General features: G+C 42.0%; 3 protein-coding genes across 15 annotated transcripts in view; 2 read left to right on the top strand and 1 right to left on the bottom strand.

The window, feature by feature from the left end:
• Positions 1-681: 681 nt before the first annotated feature.
• LOC124408744 lies at positions 682-7,811 on the bottom strand. 2 transcript variants are annotated; one of them, XM_046885898.1, is made up of 5 exons: positions 7,775-7,811; positions 2,735-2,815; positions 1,840-1,967; positions 1,348-1,509; positions 682-1,015 (listed from the first exon to the last, which is right to left on the bottom strand). In XM_046885898.1, the coding sequence occupies exons 1-5, from the start codon at positions 7,782-7,784 to the stop codon at positions 791-793; spliced, it is 606 nt and encodes a 201-aa protein (XP_046741854.1). In that variant the 5' UTR covers positions 7,785-7,811; the 3' UTR covers positions 682-790. The 2 variants fall into 2 exon arrangements, with proteins under 2 accessions (XP_046741854.1, XP_046741853.1); XM_046885897.1 differs by lacking the exon at positions 7,775-7,811 and adding an exon at positions 3,322-3,807.
• On the top strand, positions 5,475-12,116 carry LOC124408742 (synaptotagmin-1-like). 6 transcript variants are annotated; one of them, XM_046885893.1, is made up of 10 exons: positions 5,475-5,500; positions 8,498-8,642; positions 9,394-9,504; positions 9,667-9,758; positions 10,072-10,203; positions 10,288-10,485; positions 10,746-10,898; positions 11,297-11,417; positions 11,531-11,703; positions 11,872-12,116. In XM_046885893.1, exons 2-10 carry the CDS (start codon positions 8,501-8,503, stop codon positions 12,070-12,072), a joined length of 1,323 nt encoding a protein of 440 aa, XP_046741849.1. In that variant the 5' UTR covers positions 5,475-5,500; positions 8,498-8,500; the 3' UTR covers positions 12,073-12,116. The 6 variants fall into 6 exon arrangements, with proteins under 6 accessions (XP_046741849.1, XP_046741852.1, XP_046741850.1 ...); XM_046885894.1 differs by lacking the exon at positions 5,475-5,500 and adding an exon at positions 6,556-7,072 and having other exon boundaries at positions 10,096-10,203; XM_046885891.1 differs by lacking the exon at positions 5,475-5,500 and adding an exon at positions 6,558-7,072.
• Positions 12,117-13,171: 1,055 nt separating this feature from the next.
• The window catches only part of LOC124409957 (mitogen-activated protein kinase-binding protein 1), an 83,660-nt gene continuing 80,577 nt past the window's right edge, over positions 13,172-16,254 (top strand). For 4 of the 7 annotated variants that reach the window (XM_046887954.1, XM_046887953.1, XM_046887956.1 and 1 more), the window contains exon 1: positions 13,172-13,351. The gene's annotated coding sequence lies outside the window, so the exon portion shown is untranslated. The remainder of the gene's footprint in view (positions 13,352-16,254) is intronic. The other 3 variants (XM_046887949.1, XM_046887952.1, XM_046887951.1) reach the window with 2 other exon arrangements.

Here is a 16,254-nt window from a genome sequence, read left to right on the forward strand (position 1 = left end):
TGATTTCGTATAGCACAAATTTGCTCGCAACACATACGAGGCATCTTTTTTCTACTTGGGGTAGTTTTCCGTTCATGGTAACAATTCGCATCGACCCTGGGTGAGTTACCGACGGATTTCATTTACCGTGAATAATCTTTTACCCTCTCAAAAGTCGATAAAACGCACTGATGCTACCCTACAGTTGGCAATGAATGCAGACTACAGACTACTTTCGATCATTAAGTTGGAACGGACGCTATCCCCCGGAATTACGGAAAACGAAACTTTTATTAGTTTTGATTTGAGGGAATTTCAAATTCTCTCTTACATAAGATTCACTGGCTTTTCAGTCCAGTGACTCTGCTTCTAAACTTCAATTAATCGCTCAAGGATTTGTTTTTCAGAGAATGACTGGGATTAAGTCTGTCAATCACCCGGAGGATAACACCTGGATAATCATGATTAACGAGAAAGTAACGAAAGGTGAATCGAACGAAAGTTCCCCGACTTGATCGCTGGATTGGCTTCGATGCCGCGAGACACTTTTTTGATCTTGCAAAATATTAACGCAGCTTCATATCAAAAGGAAAACGCACGAGATGCTGGCAAGATTGTTTGATCTTGGAAAGCAGGTAACTTGTTCCGAAAACACTTTACAAAATACATTGAGTTACTAAATATATTACAAATACCTACTTTCGACGATATTTTACAACTGGGTTTTCGAATAAATATTATAGTACAAAAATGGTAAGAACTAGGTTAAATTAAATCATTACAAACTACATTTCTACAGGTATTCACAGGGTCAAGCATTTTGAGCAATTGGTTGGGCCTTGTAGAGCTTCTGCAGCTCTTTCATTTTGTCGTTAACGTTCGTCGTTTCGGAATTTCGAAATTCCCTCGTGGGTATTCTGTTCGCTGCAATAATAGGCAAGAGTTCCTCGATCGGAACCCTTTCCGAGGGTGGATCCTCACCCGGTGGTTCGATCATCCCCTTGCTCCACTTCGTCAGCCATTCGCCGCCTCCAGACTGCAAGTAAGAATCGACCAAATTTGGCAACTTGTCAAACCCTTTCAAATCCATCAGTTTGCAGAATGTAAATATGCACTTCAATTCGAGTAGATGAGACAGTATCTTCGGCACGTTTCGTACCATGATTGAAGAAAACTGCCGAACTGCAGATTCCCTTTCACTTTTATGTACTTACATTTGCGTCATCCAATATACTCGCGATATTCATACAAGCAATTATTCAGGATTCTTGAAGTACCGTCTCCCGGTTTGGTCATATTTAACTCAATTAAAATGTTACAAAATTAAATTAGGTTCTTAACTATTCTGTTTCAAATTCCATTATTTACCATAGCATCGCTCTGGCTCTTCTTCGTCTGCAGTTTCTTGAATTGTTCTTGCAGCCTGACGCGTTCTTCGACCTCCTTCTGGATTCTGAGCTGATTCTGATACTTGGCAATGGACTGGGCCCAAGGCCCCATTTCACCATTTATGGCCGCATTGAGGGTCGCCTGTAACGTAAGATCAGAGGTTAGTAAGTAATTTGCATAGATAATTTCGACCACGAGTCTAGGATAATTTTTATGATAATAGTAAGGGGATCCTTCGGTGGAAAGTGTGGTGGAAACATGACAAAAGTGGCCGATGCATGTCTCAATCGACCTTCCTTCATACGCGGGTATATATAAGTCGTAAAATAGAAGGCTTGCACAATAATCCGGCTTTGCCGTAAGAAAACATAAACGCAATTCAATTTACACAGTGCGGTCGTGGCCGCTTTACGTCATTCCTCGACCAGTTAGTTTTAGAAAAACTAATATTTATAATCGGCCTTGACTTGCCTGGCGCCGCCTCTTCGAGTCCGAGGTACCGATCTTCTCCGTTTCTTGCTGAGGACCGAGTTCCACTAGAACTTGGAAATCAGCGTGCTCTCCGAGCCTGAAGCCAACTCCAAGCCGAGAGTCGGTTCCTAGACGATAGTAAAAAAGAAATCCATTAGATTCTGTCGCAAGCACATTCCTTGCCTGACATGCTCATTCATTATTCATTAATTCTGAATTAATAATTAATCAAAAGAATGGCTTGCCGTTTAATGTTCAATCCTTACTCGCTGCTACAAGTAAATTGGCATCCTAATGTTCATTTGGAAAATAGTTAACAGGTAATAAGATAAAAATTCAGTGAGCAGGCCAGAATATATTCGGTAAATGACGAGAAATTTTCGTTTCACAAGAAATTAAGGGGTCAAGTATTTTATGGACTGTGTGTACGTGCGTGTGTACACAGAAAAAAATTAACTCGTTACATCAAAATTCACCGTCCATTGTGCAATCATTCCGCGTGACTCTGGAGTCTGTATAACTACGATGCAGTACCGCACGTATTGGATATAAATCATATAGAAACGCTCAGATATGGTCAACGTATACATTAGCCAAGCACTCTGTGGCTTTCAGCGTGAGTAGTTTGCGTGTTTTGCACTCTAATTGTAGGTACTATTGTTTTAAATAGCTCTACGCACTTTGACGGTATGGAAGAGCTGGGTATGTGGTTGAATCCCAGTGTCTCATAAAGTAGTTACGTTTATATGAATGGGGTGAAAGTGCTTTGAAAAATTGCTTCTTTAATTGAACAGCGTTAAACAGGCATAATTTCATTTCTAATGCAGCTCAGCACTGGAGACGTCGTATTCCAGGTTATTTTTCAATTTAGGATAATAGTTGAGTGGATGCTCACCTTTTTTTATCGGCGGGATATTAGAGTAGATGAGAGATAATATCGTGGGCAGTTCTTCCGGAATGATAAGGCTGGTCACGCCTTAAACAAATTTGCAATCCATTAAAAGAAGCCCCTTGAGATTTTACGTCGTGTAAGAAATTGGATCAAGTTCATCCCTCGAGGATTTTGTAATATCCTGCAGTTTACTAATTGAACATCCGTTGATTTTCTATTAAACGCGACGCAACGCAAACAAATTATGACGATAAAATTCGACACACGAATAAAAATCGAGTCCAACAAAATTTCTTCCTATTTTACAGCGAGTTGGAGAACGATTTCTCGGTTTAGAGTAAACGGTCACACGGCTTATTCGTGTGTCATAGATTTGTCGTCACTGGGTTAGTGAGGCAGTAAAATTAACGGAACAAGAATTCTTCACTTCTCTCTCTCGCTCTCTGCATAAGATCGCAGCCACAATATCTAACACGAAGCAGGACACTATAAATTAATCACTTTCTTCTATCGCTAATTTCGCTAGTGAGTACAGCTCAAGACTTGGCGAAATTAAAAGGAGAAATCGGTTCGCACCGGGTGTAACTTACATCGGTAAAATAACAGCAGGAGTACACTGTACTGCGTCACTGTGGTCCGCATGTTTGTCTTCCGGGTACCAGAAAGGTGGAAAAACGTAAAGGGGGAAGAAAAACGGAGCAACAAACAACCCTGTCTTCAGGTTCCACAATAATGCATCTTCGTCGATTCTGCGTTCACGCCAACTGCCCGAACTCTGAGAAAATTTGTGTTTCGATGATCACTCAAGTCAAGAGGAAATCGAGAATTCAAAGTAAGTCCTGACTTCCAGTAGCGCGATTTTCTCAGCCCAACTTCCGACGGCTTGCCGGTTCTGGATGCACTGCTGCCACTGGAGGATCGAACTTTTGGTGCTGGGCATAAAGAACTCCGTGCCGAAGTCCCCGCGAAGTGAAAGGAGTCGCCTCACCCGGGGACCGGCGGAGGCTCGAGGGGCTCCAGGGTATCGAGGTCACCCGGAGAAGAGTGACTCTCTCCGATCCCCTTCCACCTGCACGTCGGAATGCCCGGCTGCTACCAGGTACACACAAACACGTGATCGTCGGTTACAACCAGACCTGGACTCGGGTGTACGGAGCTATGTTCCTGGGCTACCACACGGCCTACGTACGGCACTGGTACACGCTAATCGCTTCAATGAAAATAAAAGTGGGCTTTCGATGGCCGTCGAGCGACCTTGCGCCACTAATCTTTGCACATCTGAACCGTTTTTCGAATTGATTGCGTGCAGCTATCGATAGAAGAACCGTGAGTAGGCATGGCTTATTACACTTATTCGAGGTTTTCAGATTTTGTCGGAATAGCCAAGCCCAAAATCATCAGATAAACGCTATATCTACGGAATATCGGATGTTCTTTGAAAGTTGAGGAATCTACAGCAGAAGATCACCTCGACAAATTTTCCTTGCAAAGGGTGACGCTAATTATTGAAATTAGGTTTGTATTAAGGTTTCAGATCGAGAATTGAATGTCGTTCTCATTTTAATTGAGAATCACTTACTGATTGGGTAAATATTCGTCATTAATGTCTTGTTTATTTTTGTTTATAGTTTCTGCCGAAATCAGTCATTCTTTTTACAATTTCTCTTCTTGATATGTATTGAAATTTTTATTTATTTTTGAGTCTTACTCAATGTTGGGTAGCGCCTGTGACACATTCATGTGTAACAATGATATAAGAATGATGTATTAAGTGGCCAATGCGATACCAGCTTGAAAATTGTTTTTACAACAGCTGCAAGTTATTTTGTTCCGCCTGTTATACTTCCTTATTTTTTTACACCGGACGCTAATCCGTAGTAAACCAGTACCTGAAGTGAAATTGAAAGTCAAGCTCAAATTGCTTAGTAAATCAGAGGAGAAGTCTATTTGAATGAGAGAAATCTCGTTGAATTTACCATTTAGGATGGCTTGTGGCTTATGGATACGAGAGCTGTGTCCAGCCTGCAATTTGTCATGGCATAAGTGACCGATTCGCTGTAAGAAAGAGCATTAAACGTGATAAAATTCTCGGAGAAAACCTCGAGTCAAGTAGGTGAGATAATTATCCACCTGGGATAAAACGCGTTGCGGTAATCATCTCAAGAAATTTTGGGTGTTACATGAGAATTCGTTGAGTTATGTGAAACGCAGAGGTCGTGCCAAGCTTTGAACAAGAATTGTGACACAAGCCTCGATGCCAGTTTCCCAACACCTAAAAATTGTGGGGATGAATTATCTCCGAGGTGACAAAAGTTGGTAAAATTTATGAAAATTATATTAATAAATCAGGACAAATTGCTTAGCTGCATCGCTTCACCTGCTCGTTTTCCAATCCAATAAAATAAAGAAAGGAGTGATGCGACGTCGTAATTGATACTCTTGCTGGTACCAGGAGTCAAGCTTGTTTTCTAATAACAGTTATTCCATTCAGTCAACCATCGTATATTGTATTTCTTTTTAACTATGGTTGTATTGAAATGACGGAAACAATCATCAGGGCACAGTATACAGTAATTTTCGAACTTTCTTTGCCACGAACTAGGAAGCGAGTTTTTACCTTATTCAAGGCACAACGTTATTGAACTTTTATCCTGAGAAATTCGAAACCAAGCATCGATCCTCAGTTAAAATCGGCGAAAGGGTTCGAGGACAGTTCCACATGCTGATGATTCCAGTGATATAGCTGAAACGAAAAAACATGGAACGACCGTAGGTGTATCATTATTTTTCGTCACTTGAGGAGCCTGCAATAGATGATGTTGAAGCGGCGTAATAAAATGTTTTGAAATTGAGTTTGAAACGTGAGAATTAAACGGATGATACAAAGAGACTTGCAACTAGTCTCGAGCCTGAAACAATAGCGAATTCGTACAACCCAAATATTATGTCGCGATTGCAATGTGAGACTGGAGTAAAAACATTTCAGTGCAGTCTATGTTGAGCAAAATTAACAAGCTGGTACAACGTCGACTTAAAAATGCATAAATCACGCACCACCGTCGCCGCTTCAAGGTTCTCTCAATCCCCCCTTTTATACTTGTCAGGTCCAAAGGTTCTCGGCTTGTACGGATTAGGTAAGAGACTATGCGAGCAGGATTCGTTATTCTTAAGAGTGGAATTACACTTTATGTTTCCAGTATAGTCTCACCCTGGATATTTTCCGCAACTCGTCAAACTCTGTACCTTCGATAGCGTACGAACGATCGCTGTTATTTCAGCTGGCAAACTGGCTCGACAGCTGCGTTTATCAGAGCGAAATGAACAGAGCACACTTACCAATCTCCAAAAATGACCTACCCAATCAGCTCAACCACTTCATCGTGTTACACGGAGGTGAATAAACTAGTAGATATGAAAAGAGAAATACTAAATTAGAAATATGGAGTTTAACGCGTCTGGTTTGGTGGCATTGAAAATTAACGACGACGGTGAATTAACTTTTAACGAGTCTTAGGTAAAACGATACACGTGGTGGTTATTTGAGGAAGTGGAAACATGAAATCGACATCTTATCCTCGGCTCGTGCATATCCAGGTATTATGAAAATCTGCAAACAACGCGTTGATCGCTGGGGGGTACTTATCGATGTCAGGCGGATGCGACGATCCTCGGCACCTGTAACTGTGCTTAGAAAACAAATAGGGATACGCACACGCGTATTCCGAGTGACAAACGTGCAGTCTCAAGCCCACACATGGTACCCACCGACGAGGCTACGTGGCCGACTGCATGTGGGTAAGGCGCGATTGTTTTAGCATATCGAGCCAAGCCAGCAAAGAGTCGAACGAGTGTATTATCAGCGATAACGCGTGGTTTCACGTGCGAGTGTGTACAATACGAGCCCGCATGTGTCTGCGACGAGTGTGTGGAGGAGAGCCAAGCACTGGTAGGTAGGCCAGAAGCCAGAGCGAGCTCCATGGTAGTCGGAGAGATATAAGAAACGGGCCGAGGTGTAACCTGCGAATAAAGAAACTATCGCGATTGTGAGCTACGCCCAGATGGGAGGAATTGTCCCTCGACTATTGTGGGGCCGAGAGTGACTTGGTGATCGAGTGCTCGTCAGGAAGCGGGGGAGTCGGTGCTTAGACTCCGCTGTTGGACAGTAATTAGCCGGGGCCGTTGAGGTGCTGGTGACAAGAAACACCGACTACGCGTCAAAGTGGCGGACGCCTTGTGTAGTCTTGCTTCCAACAAAATTCTACGATAGTCTCTCATGTCGCCGAGTGTATCCGTATTACAGTCGAGTCAGTGAGTTCTCCATCCGAGGACATGATGTGTTTGGTAAGAAAAGTTAAGGTAGTTGCCAAGAAGATTATTTAGTAACGTCTTTTAAAACTTCAATTCTTTTACTTCACTTTACAATCTTGCATGTGCCTTAATGTCAGGCTGCCAAAGCGAAAGGATATCTTAGTGTCATTTTATCCTCGTTGGGCTCACTGCAACCACATCCAGGATGCTCGTCATCTGGTTTTCCCCGATAATTTTTTATCGTTATTGCACTAGCAAGACAAGCTCGATCTTCGTCGGAATGACGTTAGCTGATAGGCACAGTTGCGCCCGGTTGCACTCACTTCAATGATCTAATTTGCGTTGGAGTCGTAATCCCTGATCGGTGGTGAAAATTTTTCATTTCAACCAGCGTGTTTTTCATTTCCTTAATAATTACACGATCTCGGCACACGTGTAAGAACCTTCGCGTCACATGATCGGACAAGTGTTCAAACAGCCTAAGCTCGTACAGCTATTCCCGCGCACGTGAGACAATAAGTTCAACACATATCGAGATGACGAGAAGATATAACGAGCAAACAGTATAAAGCGGCAAAACTATCCAACTTTGCGTCGTGACTTGATGAAGCTGCCCGAAAACGAAAGCTCTTTGTGCAAATATCGCTTTAGCACTTGACATACGTACGTCGTTCGCAATATTATTCACGAGCACCGTGTAGGTATACCAGTAACGAGACATTACGACGTTCATACCTTTGTGCATACTTGGCCGAAGTAACTTGATTGCCCAAGTGAATACCACGGTCTGCGGAATTCGATCGTATAGCAGCAGCTCCGGTCAAGTTTACAACTTATATAGCTGGTCACGTCCGGGGAAGCCATATTTGTTTACAAACAATATTCACGCCGATGATGCTGCGATTAGTTTGACCTTGCGAGAAGAGGCTCCTTGAACGTACGTAAGGCGCAAATCGTATACGCTAGAGTGTGTATACAAGAGATTATTATTCCATTGTCAGTCCATGCACAAGGTGCGCAAGTCTGCACTGCGAGTCGAGTCGCAAATAGATTGGCTGTTTATTTTTTTCTCTACTCCTCCTTCTTCTTCTTCTTCTTCTTCTGTGTGTTTGCCACCGTTAATTTTCACCTTTTATTTCCTTATTTGCAAGACTGTATAGATAACAGGTAATTACGCTTGTCATCCTACTGGATGTGCGTGGTATTCGTCGTGTAGACAGTTAATTAGTCTGAAACTCGAAATTGGCAATACTGCAGTCTTCGCTTCGTTCCTCGCAAAGTGTAATTTATGCAAATGCAGTGTCGATTACACGTATGCACTGTTCAACCTGATCCCGATCAGCAGACTGACAGTTCTTTCTGTTCCTCTCCTCCTCCTCCTCCTCCTCCTCCTTCGCCTCCTCCTGAAACACTCGACGTCATCTTTAAAATCGTCACACGTTAATTCTGAAATTCCAGTGAATGGTGGACGCAGAGTTTCTGGGCCCGTGGGGCCGGTTCGTGCTGATTGGGGCTGGTGCAGCGGCGGTTTTGGTCTTCCTTCTAATCATCGCCTGCTTCCTTACGCCCGGATGTATCGGCTACGAGTGCGTACGTAAGCGGCGTAAGTCAAGAATGCTTTCTCTCCATTAAATGTAATAAATATCGTATGATCGCCAGATTTTATATTCCATTAATATTCAATCCGCTCAAGGCTTTCCGTTCTTCGTTACTTGGAACTCGATTAACAACGTGTAACAATGATCGGACGTTTTATTTCGAGGCGGATTGCTCCGCGTTACGATTGTCGCGTGCGTTTATAGAACGGTGTTAATAAAGATAACAGCGTGGCGACTAAACGCAGGCAAGGTGTCCTAAGTCGGTCAATTTACGACTGGGAACCAAGGACAAATTGCCGCAGGTATAGACAAGTTTCTATACGCAAATCATTCGGTGGAGAAATTGTTTTCTTGATTAATGTCATTATAATACCGACTGATATTCTTGATCCATTCTTGCGAGTCGCCAACGAGAACTCAGTAATGGTTTCCGGGAGAATTATTTCAAAAGTTGTACAAAGATTAGCCAAATCTCAAAAATTAACGTCAACGGCACGCGCGTGACTTTTAGTCGGTCAGTCTGAAAGAGAATGGCTGCAGGCTTGAGCAACGTTGATGAAAAAAATCTGCCGGATGATTCGAGCACACCGTACCGTATGCGGCATTTAAAAAAGTCACGAGTATAGTCTCTCAGAGCGAGCGGTTAAAACGTCACGGAGACGAGGTCTAAGGTGGTTATTTTTACGTTAGTAAACCGAGGTGGAGATAAGGTTCACGGATAAAAAGAGCGAAGCGTTAAACAAACATTTGTCTTAGGAAAACACGAGACGAATACCCCGTTGAGGTGCAACAGACCCCCGAACGAAAACGTCAAGCTCGCCGACGTAAGCTACAGGTCCTGGAGGCTCGGAAGTTTATACGACAATGGTAACAACCCTGCAGACTCCTCTCACTCCCTCACGTCGCTTTTTCTTCTCCTTGGCGTCTGTTGAAGCCTCATTAAAAATCCATCAGTCGTTTACCAGATATTTTGGCCTATTAGAGAGGTGCCAGCGACCGATTAACTTACATCCTAATTGTCTTCTCCAGGAAGCATTTGCGAAAACGTCGAGTCCCAGGGAAGGGATTCTCCGAATTCAATCAACGGTACCTTCGAGAGCATCGAGACCGCTTCCACTTTGGTAATTACCTTCCATTGTTCTTTTACATTCGGTAATACCGTAATTTACACGACTCGATTTGCGAATCCAATCGGCTAATGCGATTTCACGCCGGAACTGACCGTCGATAATCGGGTCTGGGTGTAAGTCAAAATTTAAATATGGACCTTGCCACGGTGCGAGGGTAAAAAATCTGAGTGATTTTACTGCACTTGGCGGTAAAATATTCAGACTATTCTCCATTTTGATCATTTTGAATTTCGACCAATAATTCCTGCAAATAAGAAGGAGAATCATTCGTTGATTTACGTAATCGGCGGAGCTAAATTTTCAGAGTTTGATCAACGTCGAAAAGCAGCCGAAGGATGACCCGCTCAAGGATTTTCCAACGGAGTTGACAATGAGCTTGCAATACTTGCCGGCAACTGCGGAAAACGTAACGGGGAAGCTTGTCATCGGCATTGAGGTGATCTTGAGCAGCTTGAAAAGCGTCACCTTAACCCTGAACCATCGACTCATGAGTACGTCAAACCAACCGGTTTCTTTTCAGGCGATGTCGAACTTACCTCAGAAGCAATACAACTGCACTCTGGAGCCGTACGTGGCTGTGAACATTGTAAAGCAGTCGTGGAACAACCGGAATCCGGAAAAACTGCACAGCTTTAGGACGAGGGGTGTTCGGCACACGGCCAGCCCAATTTACAGAGAAACTTTCGTCGTCGCGGATGTCAAGCCCCAAGAAGTCAAGGCACGTGAATCCCTGAACCCCGTCATTATCACACATTATTATCCGTCTCCCTGCACCCGGGGGACTTCAGTCTTGGCAACTTCATCCGCCAATTTTCACTTGGCAGTCCAACACTCGTTTCCACAGCGATTTTCTTCTTCGAAGTGATTCGCGCACCTAGCAAAAAGCTTTCCACCATTTTCAGCCCCGCTAACAATGACGTATAATTGTTCGGAACAACTCGACACGCTTGGTTTGATTTTTCATTCTTATGTTTCCAGGAATGGGCTGTTGACGTCACGGCATACGATCACGACAGGTACGCCAATCACACGGAGTTATGCACGCTCAGGGTTCCGTTGAAAGAAGTTAAGAAGTTATTGACCAGCCCGGAAATTCATTTGCTTAATTACAAAATGAAGCGGTCTAGCAAGGTGTGTGCAACAACCTCGTTGGATTCGTCGGTCCTTGACCACCGAACAGACCCGTTAAAGCGATGTATATGTTGTCCTCGTTCGATCCTCGTCCTCAAATTTTATTTTGAGGTCTGACTGTGTTCTAGTTCAACGGTCGAACAGGTTCGCAACGAGGGATTTTTTTCAACTCATTCTCATTAATTTCGTCTCGCTTATTACTACGGACAAAAATTAAATCAATGATAAATAAATACGAGAGTAGAAAAGTTTCAATGGTTGATATATAATTATTGCAATCAGCAGGTGGTTCGGTGGTCGAAAATACGTCGCAGATGCCGACAATATTTCACGACGTTTCCAGTTTTACGCCTGTGTGTAATACTGTATAATCGTTTGATCGTAGAACGTTCTTTTAGGAATTTGGTAATATCTTACTGGGAATAAGTTACCTGCCAACTGCGCAGAGATTAACGATTAACGTTGCGAGGCTCGCTAACGTTAAATTCGCACCAACCGTACCGACATTAAACGATTTCAGTGAGTCTCAGGCTTCAAATTTCACAGTATAAACGCCATTTAATTCTGTCTAATGATAAATTCTGGGAACAATTCAAGCACGCAAAAGTTCAATTGACCCTCTTGCATTTCAGATCCGTACGTAAGGATATTAATGCTTAATGGAAAGACGGGGCGGAAGATAAAAAAGAAGAAGACGAAATACTTGCGAGCAGATGCTCAGCCCGAATTCAATGAAACGTTAACGTTCGACTTGACCTTTGCTCAGCTCGAAACCATTCAATTTCTCGTTGCTGTTTGGAGCAAGGTGATGTATCGTGTTCTAAATACACGCGTGAAATATAAAAAATTCAGCCAACAAAATGGCTGAATATAATATACATATAGATTTATACGAGAAATTTGGCGATTATTTGTAGGATTGAATATATGATGTGTACAAAATGCTTTTATATTTTCATTCTATTTATTCCAGAATATAATCGCAGAGGAAAACAGTATCGAGCAGCACAGTGACAGCGAAGAATCTATAAATTCCTGTAAAAAATCCAAAGACATTTGCATAGGAAAAGTAGCGATAGGAAAAGGAGCGAGAGGAGCAACCGAGAAGGCTCACTGGTTTTCTGTATTACAAAATCCAAGAAAAATCGTCACGGTTTGGCACACGCTCAAGTAGAATGTATAATCTGTAAATAATGATAAAATAAATTAGAAAAATGGGATTCTGAAAGACTTTTTCTCGCTTGCGTTGATATGTGAAACGCAAGAATATCTTCGAAAAGGTTTGATTGAATAATCGATCCATCAAAGTCCGAATACAAGTCGTAAGATCCAGAAAGATAAGATCTGCCAGTTTTAATTCATCTGTAAACAAACTTGCCTGAGTCATTTCACTCGAACCGTTTCTCAATTTATTCTTGGTTGTTTCTTGCAAAGAGGATCTTGCATGGGAGCTGCACAGTTAAAATGATCGGATTTTGAAGGGTAAACAAAAAAACATATTTTCTCTCATTTTTTTTCAACATAATGAAAGAATTCATTCATTCAGACTTCAAGCATATGAATAAATAATATTTGAACAATACTTTATTAAATTTGCAGCCACAAATTTTGTAAATTGTGAAATCAAAAAACCAAATATATCTGTTAGAAGGTAAGTATAGCTTATGATTGAACGAAGGTTTGAAAAAAAAATTGCATTTTGAATTTTTGGTAAAGTTGTAGGCGAAACACTACGATTTTTGGTAAAATCCAGACCATGTATTGCCTTGTAAAATAATTCGTTATCAAAGAAAAAATAAAATCCTCCATTCAACCACTATAGCTATACTCATCTACTAGCAGAAAATATTTGGTTTATTCATTTCAGATAAAGCTATCACGAGCTATCCTGTTCACCGTGAGGATACTTGTTTCGCCGAAAACCAGTTCTCAACGACTGGATTATCAAAATTTTATGTTTAAAATTTATTAAAATATTCTTTTTTTACATACTCAAGGTTTGAGTAAAACAATTATTTGACTGCATAAAAAAAAATCAGACAAAATATGTAGTTTTCTTCCCTTCGAAACCCCTGTAATCTCTTAAAAACCTTCGACTTCTCGCGCCCGGCAGTTTCGGTAGTTTGAACCACCGGCGGGAATCGCCATTTTGGTTTGACGGTTGCTCGCGTCGCCGGCAGAGGGAACGCGGATCGCGGAACGATTGGGAAGCGTATCGGGCAGGCAGGCAGGCAGAGGCAGGCAGCAGACAGGCGACCGCCTTCAGTCTGTTTTGTGACTTGTGAGTGCGCGGCTTTGTGTGGAATCGTGTTATGTTTTGTGTTTTTTCTTTTGCGTCATCATCGCCGCACGTATAGTTTCACCCCCCTCCATCAAACCGTAGGTGATAATTGGTGTGAGTTTTAACCCGTCGTCCTGTGAAAGACGGGATTTGATCTAACCGTCACTCGAACGTGAGTAGCGCAAAATTTCCCTAAACGTTAATTTTTCGTCCATTGTGTATTTTGCCATTTCACCCGCGATGCGGGCCGCTCAACGGATCGTCGCGACATGAAAATGAGCCGTAAACCACGGCGGATGATCGGTCGGATCTCAAACCGTTTACACTCTGCGATTGTTGCGCGTGTTCCACCAGCCGCTTGCCACTTGTTTCCTTATTGTCTCGCCTTCGAGTTCGCTTCGAGCCAACTGCCGTTCCCGCTGCAGCAACTGTTTTCGAACGGCGAGTGTTCGCTTATCTTTTCTTTCCACCGAAACGGCGATATCGCCGATTTCGAACCGCCGGATTTACCCGATTTTCGCCGCCGTCGTAGTCCGGCTATAACCTAACTCAACCCTAACCTCATTGCGCGAACAAATGCAACCTGCGTATTGTGTGTGCATCTGTTTAGGCATAGACAGTGGACAGATAAGAGAGCGCGATCGCGTAATCGTAAGCTATGATAAATCAACTGACGAAATCAGCGTCTGCTGTTGAAGCTGTTTTGTAGGTAGACGAAATTCGGCGAAGCCACGCTCGCAATCAGTCCAACCTTCTCCTACCTACTCGATGTTTTTTCGAGCTCGGCGACAGAGAGGAAAGTAAAAAAACACACGCTCGGCGACTACCTGCTTCGCTCCTTCCCTCGCGTCTAGCTTCTAGCAGGTTTTCGGCTGCCGATCCGCTCGCTCCGTCGTTCCGCGCTTCTTCTTTAAAGACCGACACATATTTTGGGTTTTTACTCGCGCGTGTAGTACGACTTATGTACCTACAACCGATCGTCAGTGGATACCGTTTCATTGTCAGAATAAAGATGAAGTTAGTAACGTTACAAGAACGATGCAGGTTTAGGAAAAATCGCGTTACCTTGCACGTTTAGGATTATCTGAAATTTAGTAAATCATGATAAAAAAAAAAAAAAAAACATACTCATATACCTATTTCGAAAAGTTAACTCCTAGAAAGTCATTCAGAAATTAGACATTGATGATTTTTTACGTTAACGTTACTAACTTGGGCCTCTGTGCTTGATTTGAATTAACGGAAACAAAACACTAGCTATTTCTTCCCTTATCTATCCAAGGGTGGATTCAAAGCCCCGAACGGTGTGTGTATCGACAAAACAACACCACTTGGGTACCTGGGGCGAGATTATTGTCGGTGATGACGCGTTTTTCGACGCGATAAAAAGCGCCTCATTGTTTGGAAACGCGAATTTATACGAGACTGAAGTTAGTAACGTTGATGTATCGAAACGTTAATACAAACGTTACTATTTCGCGCCTTCAGATTACCCAAAGAAGTTGAATTTACAAAATCTAAGTTTCAAGTACGTAATCCGAAAGTCGCTAAATAATAAGTTTTTCCAAAGATTCGTACAAAGTACAATAACGCTGCAAACTTTAGTCTTATTAATTTATCTCTGTTCTGAAAAAACGTACACGTTAAAACGCTTCGATTCGTCGTTTGGTCTTTGCGTTAACTTCATTCTATCGCTGATAAACTCTTGGAAAAATACGATGGTGCTGACTCGGTAGTGAAGTCACTGAACAACTGTTCGATACGTAGATACGAGCGTAGATATAATAACCGATCTTGAAGGATATCTACTTCTTACGCGACGACGACTGCCACTGATTTATGCTAATTGCCCATCCTGCTCGCTCACGAGTGGCAGCAATTATTTTCCGCCATTGTGTCGATGGCTGTTCTTTTCTTGGATATTTCTTTTTATTGACTATTTCATTCTCATTTTACCGGCAGACGAAAGCGAGGACGAAAGGCATGATTGATAGTTCTGCACGGAGTGTGACATAACACCACCTTACGTAATCGATAATCTGTAATCGTAGGGATAATTTAGTTTTCACAAATCGGGGAAACTAAAGTCGCTCTGAAGATTTTTATGATTTCTATTTTTCTTTCACTTTGGGAGTTGAGAACTTTGATTGTATAATTATGAAAAAAAGAAAAAGAGCAAAATAACGATGTGAACCAAAGGATTTAATATATTCTCTGCCTAATGAAAAATTTATTTACCGTCAGACTTGTTGGTCGTGACGTTACCTCAACTTCCCAAGCAAACTGTACATTGAAGTACTTTTTTTCCCCTCATTAAACCTGTCCAAAAGTGAACAAATTATCACGATACAAGTAGTAGTAGTAGGTTGTTGTTTTTTGTTTTTTATACGTTTGTATTTAAATATGATTTATTTTGTCAATTTAATTAACATAGAAGAGGATCGAGCTGTGAAATGTAACGTAATTTGAATTTATATAAAACGCAACCTCGTATTCTGTTGTGAAAAATATTTAAAAACTCCATAAAAAAAAAAAACCGAGTCAGCAGATTCTAAAAGAAAACGAAAAATAGGAAACAAAGAATTTCTAGAACCTCACTCAGCGAATGCAATTCATGTTTTTGGTTTTCTATTCGGAACGCACGTTTCGAGATAAAGTTTCTGCAACACTCTCTTAGGAGAAAAAAAGTACATGTGAAAAATGTTGCCAGGCAGAGGCACGTAAACTGTACGTGTATAATACTTGCGGTATATTTGACGATCGAAACAAACGCTCTTAAGGATATCGCAAAAAACGTCGGGCTGCTGCTGCATGCAAGGATCGCGTGCACACGAATCCACCCGCGCAGGTACTTTATGCCCCGAAAACATGTCTCGATCGATTTCCGATAAGGGAATTCGGTCCCATCGCCGAATGTCTGCTGTGGCATTATTAATAGTTTGTTACATTTATTATATTCTCACGATAGAACGAAGGAGAGCCTGAATTTTATGACAATAAATTGAAAATTATACTGGAATATTTTACAAAATTATGCGTGACGCACATGAGTGGATAATTAGACTGACCGACTGC

Source organism: Diprion similis, chromosome 8 (genome assembly GCF_021155765.1).
Source record: "Diprion similis isolate iyDipSimi1 chromosome 8, iyDipSimi1.1, whole genome shotgun sequence".
NCBI lineage: Eukaryota > Metazoa > Arthropoda > Insecta > Hymenoptera > Diprionidae > Diprion > Diprion similis.